A 6,533-nucleotide genomic window follows, 5' to 3' on the forward strand; every position below is an offset into this window, starting at 1 on the left:
TGCTCTGCCCGCAGACTCGCCGGGGCCTGGGCCTGCTGGACCTCGCTCCCAGCTCTAAGAGGCAGCTGAAGCCGGCAGCTGGGCCTGGCCACCCCATCTTTTCCCTCAGCCCCCCGCCCTTCAGGAGCCTCCTAATAAAGGCCGCCCTGTTGCAGCTCCGCTGTCTGCGCCCTGACTGGGGAGGGAGGTAACCCACAGGTGTCGGCAGGTGCTTTGGCCCAGAGGGGCTGGTGAGTGCAGGGGCCAGGCGATGGCAGACGCGGGCAGTACTTCACATTTATTGAGGGCCTGCCCCCCAAGGAGTTCACAGCCTGGGGACTAAGCCCCACATGTGCTGGGGTGGGGGGGAAAGGAAGTCAAGGCAAAAAGGCAAGCAATGCAGACACCGTGGCTGAAGCAAAGGGGGTGCAAAGCAGGCACAGGCAGGGGGCCTGGGGTGGGCAGGGGGTGGCAGCTTGGCAAGTCCTGCCTGGGGACCTGACCAAGCAGAGGCTTGAAGGCTGCCCCGCCCCTACCAGGGTGGGGTCACCTGGGGGTGCAGTAGAGGTACCCTAGCTCCTCCGCCTACTGAGCCAGGTCCCACCATCGTGTCGGCCCTCTCCACCCAGTGCTCCGACATGCAGACCCCTGATGGAAAGCAGGCAGCGGGGGTCTGGGGCCCTGGCCACGATGGCAGGACGGAGGTGGACCTATGAGGGGGCAGCTTGAAGCCTTGATGGTCCTAGGCCCCTGGTAAGTCCCCAAGGAACTTCTTGGGCCAGCTAAGGAGGGGAGGGAGGCATGAAGGAAGCAGAATCCCAATAAACAGGAAGGGGCCCCAAGAGGCCTAGCCCCTCAAAACTGCTGGGGAGGCGGACAGGTGAAAGGCCGAGAGGAACCCACCTGGGGGAGGGGTCAGCCAGACACAGAGCATCCAGGCGGGCAGCAGCAGAGCAGGGACACGCACACAGGGCTCACCACCAGCATCCCCTTTAATAAAACGTGAAGGTTGTATGACAGGGAAGGGGGAGTGAAATATGACCATTTACAACCACACAAAAACCTCTGTACATGTCTAGTGCCTGGCAGAGGGGAGGGCAGCAGGGCAGCGGCGGGCAGAGCCAGCCCTCTTTGTAGAGGATGTCGTAGTGTCCAGGCCGGTAGAGAAGGTAGACCTTGGGCTCGGAGCCCTCGGGGAAGATGTGCGGGTTGGTGGTGGTGCCCTCGCCGCGGTCCATGTACTCCACCTGGATGGAGACGTTGAGGGCCTGGGCCAGCGCGACGTTGTGGATGTGATCGCTCTCCTTGCACATGGGCTCCACCTCCTGCAGCAGGGGTGCAGGTCAGGGCCTGGGTCTCAGCACCCCTCCCCCCGCCCCCTCTGACCCCAGGGCACTCCCCCAGGCCCCGGTGCTCCCCACCCTGAGAGGAAAGAAAAGGGAGGGCCCTGAATCTGAGAAGTGAGGCGAGGGTGGCACCTGCTGGCAGAACTCCTTGACAGTCCGCCCACCCTCAATGAAGTGCTCGAAGAACTTGCTCTCCCGCTGCAGGTAGCCAGAGGTGAGCAGCCGCAGGTAGACCACCAGGTAGTCCGAGGTGCTCTGGTCGTTGAAGGAAGCCAGCAGGTCGGCTACTGAGGTCTGCTTCTCCACCTGCTCGATCAGGTCCATGAACTGCCACCGGAAGAGAGAGAGACAAGATGAGGGAGGAGATGGGTCAACCCGGCCACGGCCAGGCCACCTCCACTCTGGCCGACAGGCAGTACGGACGGGGCTCACCGTGTTGTGGAAATCCTCAATTGTGAACTCGGTGAAGCCCTGGGACACCAGGTCTTCTTTGCTCTTGGCAGACACAGCCTTGAACCTGGTGGCAGGAGGGAAAAGGAGGGGGCATGGGCTCCTCAGCCAACCGAGTTGGGGCGCAGCCTGTTGTCTGGCCTCGGGTGGAACTGTACCTCCTAGTCATCGAGGAGGAGGAGGGGGCCCCACACCCACCTCCTTCAGTGCCAGGGCGCCCACCCTCCTCACCTCTGCAACTCCTTGCTGTCATCCAGCAGCGCCTCCAGGTGGGAGAAGCCAAAGGCTCGATAGAAGCAGTTCCCGTCGGGCCTGGTCTTGCGGATGTACGAGTACTTTTTGTGGAGGTCCTGCAGAAAGGCAGCCCCGCCCACCCGTGCCCATCAACGTCGGCCAGACCAGGGCAGGCCAGGAACCGCCCAACAAGGGCCACATCACAGCAGTGGCACCTGAGCTCCAAGCAGCCACCTGCCAGCCTTGGCCGCTGACTCTGGTGGCGGGAGTCACATGGTGACCCACTGCCCAGAGCCCCCAAGGCCTCGGGAGCCACGACGGATGTCCACACTGGTTGCATGAGTCACCAAAGCAGTCACTAGCCGCTGGCCACACAGGCTCTACCTCCAGTGCCCAAGAGTGCCTGGGCCTGCAGGGCTGTCTGTCCATAACAAGGAGCGAGTGCCTCCGTCCTGGGCCAGTGCCGCTGTCCCGGGAATCAGGCTTTCAAACCAGGAGACCAGGCAAACTGGTTCGGGTCAGGGCGCACATCCCCCGGCTCCTTCTCAACTCTACCCGGCGGCTCACAGGTACCGCCTCCGTGTGCCGTCTTCCGGTTTCCTACCCAAACGCCATGGACTTTCTTCTGTCACTCAAACCTGCCCCCACAAGTGGGCCAATAGTGCTGCCTGGCAAACAGGCCTCACTCCCTGGCTTGGACACCCTCCCCTGCTCCCTAATGGCTACTTCATACCTTCTCCACTCTCCTTTAACGGAGCCCCCCAAGACACCTCCACAATTTCCTTCCCAGCCTCTCCTTGTCCTCAGACCTGCCACTCTTCCTCATCCCTCTAACCCAGCCGTGGGCAAACTACGGTCCGCGGGCCGGATCCGGCCCATTCGGCTGTTCTATCCTCCGGCCCGCGGAGCCGAAAGAGCGGAGGGTTCTCTTGCTCTCCCTCTGCCCCTTCCCCAGCAGCAGTGTTAACATGACAATGTCGGGAAACACGGCCGCAGCTCCTCCTTCTGAGTCCAGTTTAAGAACCCATTGTGGCCCTCGAGTCAAAAAGTTTGCCCACCCCTGCTCTAACCTGTGATGGTCAGGGTCACCACCAAACCACAACACCCTTCAAGACATGGCGTGTCACCTGCCAGAAGATGGGTCACAACACATGTCCATCCACAGTGACTATCGCGCATGCACAACCCTGCTCAGGCCTGGGACTGCTTCCGCTTGTCAACTCTCTTCATGTCATCAACCTTGGGATTTAAATAGCCTTAATGTAACTCTTCGCCTGCCCTGTCTCAGGCCTGAACTCTAATTTCAGCTCACACATCCCACCGCCTCATCTAAACTCCCCGCGAGCCTGCTCCTCTCAGCCTTCCCCTCAATCAACTGCACTCCCTTTGAGCTAAAAGCCTCACACCACACCCAATCCAACGCAGACCCTTCTCACTACCTGACCTCTCCCGCCTCCTGCTGAGCTGATTGCGAAGCTTCCATCTCAGGTCTCCTTGCCTCCCCCGGCACTCAGCCTACTCTCACCCCAGCCACCTGAGCAACGCAGAAACCTGCTGATACCTTCATCTTCCTCTAAGTCCTTTCTCTGCTTGCAGCCCCATTTCCCACCGCCGGCTGCTCCCCGCTTGCCTCCACGTGCTCCTCAAACCACCCATGTACTCCTGCCCCAGCGGCCACAACCTACTCCTGTGCCCATCGGTTCAATCACTCCAACACCACCGCTCGGCTACCCCTGGCTTAGATCTGTCTTCCCACTAAGCTCCACGAGGGCAGGAGTTTGCCAGTGGTGGTCATCACTATCTTCAGGGCCCAAAGCAGTGCCCGGCCCACAGTCTGTGCTCATAAATGTTCAGACAACAGCTCACAATGCGTACGAAGAGCCCAAACCACTGCAGCTCCCAGGGAGGCCAGCACCTGCTGAGCACTGTCCCGGGCAGACGCACACGGAGGTGGTCCCTGTGAGCCGGCGGGTAGAGCTGAGAAGGAGCCGAGGGGAGCTGTTTCCCACCCGGGAGGGTAGCACCCATTATCCTGCTAACCCTCAGAGGAGCCCATTTCACAGAGCAGCCCAGCTCTGTTTAGGCTCTGCCATCTCTGCTTTCGGCACCTCCCTAGAAGCAAAGTTGGGCTCGGGCACAGCACAGAGTGGGGGTGTCAGTTCTGCACACACAGCAGGCTGACACTCAAACATGCGCTGAATGACTTGATGGGAAAGAACCCAAGACACCCCCCTGTCGATTTTACCAGGGTGGCCTAAGTGTGGCAGGAAGTCTTGAAATAAGGCCCCACTTTACTAACCAACCCGTGAGGAAGAGAGACCTACGGCTGGTTAAGCCCTGGCGCACAGAGCTCAGTGCTGACCACCGGCACCCCCAGCACCACGCTCGCCTGTGAGGCGGGGACCTCCGCCCGGGGATGCTCAGGGTACCGGGGTCACACAGCTGGACGTGGTGAAGACTCCAGCCCAGGTCTGTCAGCCCCAGGACAGTGCCTTCACCTCCCCACAGACCTTGGCTCAATCGCAAACACCCTCAGCAAGGGTCAGAGTAGACCACAGGCCACACAGCTGGATCTGGCTTGTATGTCTTGTTTGATCCACATTTTATTTTTTAAATCCTCACCCGAAGGTATTTTTCCATTGGTTTTTTAGAGAAAAAGAGAAATTTGAAGAGAAACATATCGATTGGTTGCCTCCTGCACAGAGCCCGGGCCAGGGAGGAGCCTGCAAGCTGGGTACATGCCTTTGACTGGAATTGAACCTGGGACCCTTCGGTCCGCGATGTTCTAGCCACTGAGCCAAACCAGCTAGGGCAGTGATGGCTAACCTATGACACGCGTGTCAGAGGTGACACGCGAACTCATTTTTTTGGTTGGTTTTTCTTTGTTAAATGACATTTAAATATGTAAAATAAATATAAAAAATCTAAGTCTTTGTTTTACTATGGTTGCAAATATCAAAAAGTTTTTATATGTGACACGGCACCAAAGTTAGGGTTTTTCAAAATGCTGACACAACAAGCTCAAAAGGTTCGCCATCACTGAGCTAAGGCAATCCACACATAACATTTTAAATGTGAACTACCTGCTAACTGTCAGGAACCTGGAGATTTCATATCAAAATAATTTCCGGCTTCTCTTGGGAAAACAGATCTGGCAACAACGGAGTGACGGCACCCGCTGGCCAGGTGCTTCCACTCCCTGCCGGTCTGACTCAGAGCTGCGCTGCCCATATTCACCGCTTGACCGACCACCTTCCATCACCTGGGTTACCAGCGTGGCTCTGACATGCAGAGCCCCAAAGACCCCTCCTCTCTGATAGAAGGTTCTAAGCATCTCTGCTCTTTAGGGGGAGGTGGGAAGAGTAGCACTTACTAAACCCCCAGGCTGTCAATGGTCACTGTTTACACAGACCCACTGCCACATCTCAACCTCCCAGCTCACAGAGTGAGTGGTTAAGGGACTTACCTGTTTGTAAACAAAGCAGCAGAACCTGGCACAAAGGTCTGCAGCCTCCACCCCCAGTCCCTTCCGCCCCACTGTGAGCACTGAGACCATAATGCCCACAAGCCTCTCTCTCACCCTCACAGTGCCCTCAACACCTGGGCCCACACTGACTGCAGCCCAACTCACAGACAGGAAGCCAGAGGTCAGAGGCGGGAAGGGCCTGCCAAGGACACAGCTGCTGTGTGGCAGAGTCACAATTTAAATCCAGGTCCTTTGATTCCAGCAGCCAGAGCTCCCCCAACACTCTACCCACTAAGAGGCCAGGCCCAGCAAGGAGCGTGTCTGACGTAGGCCCGCGCCCGCGCCCGCTCCCACGCCTCCTGCCCGCACAGCTGGGCTCCCACCTTGATCTTCTGTTGGTAGATGTTGTCGTCCTCAGCATACTCCTTGTACAGGACCGAGAGCTCCAGCCGCTCGGAGACCAGGGGGTTCTGCACCGCAATCTGCAGGGGGCAGGGAACCATCACGCTCTGGCAGGCGGCAGCCAGAGCACCTACACCTAAAGGAAGGCGCCGGGCCAGTCACCCAGCGGCAGTGACAGACCCCCCTCCACACCCCGCCCGAAGGCACCCAGAATCTAGCGCAGCTTGCAGAGGAAAGGGCTTCCAAAGCAGAGAAAAGCAACAGGCCTCCGACCCAGCCGATGCACCCCCATAACAGGGCCGCTGGCCACAGCCCCTCAGCCCCTCACCTCTTGTTGAATTCGGTCCTGCTGAGCCATGATGGCTTCATCATAGGCAAGACAGTTAACACCTGGAAGGAGGAAGCAGCCACGGATTACGGGGGCCCTGGCCAGCTCCACCCCAGGCCGCTGGACCAAGGACAAGAGCAGCCAGGAGGGCGGCTTAGCATCTTACACCCTGGCCCACCCACGGTGTCCCCTGGCCAAGCCCTTCCCCTCCGTGGCCCTCGTTTTCTCTTATTTGACATGCAGGGCAGCGGTGATCGCCCCAAGGTGTGTCCTCAGCCCCAACACCCGGCAGCCAGGGGAGCGCTCGGGGCTGGGCAGGCGGGCGGGG

General features: G+C 59.1%; 1 protein-coding gene and 1 long non-coding RNA gene across 2 annotated transcripts in view; one reads left to right on the plus strand and one right to left on the minus strand.

Moving 5' to 3' along the window:
* LOC107184356 overlaps window positions 1–156 on the plus strand; it is a 605-nt gene extending 449 nt beyond the window's left edge. The window contains exon 2 of the long non-coding RNA XR_001515182.1: window positions 15–156. This is a non-coding gene — a long non-coding RNA (uncharacterized LOC107184356). The remainder of the gene's footprint in view (window positions 1–14) is intronic.
* A 100-nt stretch (window positions 157–256) lies between these two features.
* OTUB1 (OTU deubiquitinase, ubiquitin aldehyde binding 1) overlaps window positions 257–6,533 on the minus strand; it is a 12,868-nt gene continuing 6,591 nt past the window's right edge. Inside the window, exons 3-8 of the mRNA XM_015568984.1 lie at window positions 6,206–6,366; window positions 5,859–5,957; window positions 2,007–2,125; window positions 1,758–1,842; window positions 1,458–1,652; window positions 257–1,304 (exon numbers count right to left, since the gene is read on the minus strand). Of these exons, the coding sequence (XP_015424470.1) occupies window positions 972–1,304; window positions 1,458–1,652; window positions 1,758–1,842; window positions 2,007–2,125; window positions 5,859–5,957; window positions 6,206–6,366 (992 nt within the window). The 3' untranslated portion in view covers window positions 257–971. The remainder of the gene's footprint in view (window positions 1,305–1,457; window positions 1,653–1,757; window positions 1,843–2,006; window positions 2,126–5,858; window positions 5,958–6,205; window positions 6,367–6,533) is intronic.

This window comes from Myotis davidii, unplaced genomic scaffold (assembly GCF_000327345.1).
Source record: "Myotis davidii unplaced genomic scaffold, ASM32734v1 scaffold425, whole genome shotgun sequence".
Taxonomy (NCBI): domain Eukaryota; kingdom Metazoa; phylum Chordata; class Mammalia; order Chiroptera; family Vespertilionidae; genus Myotis; species Myotis davidii.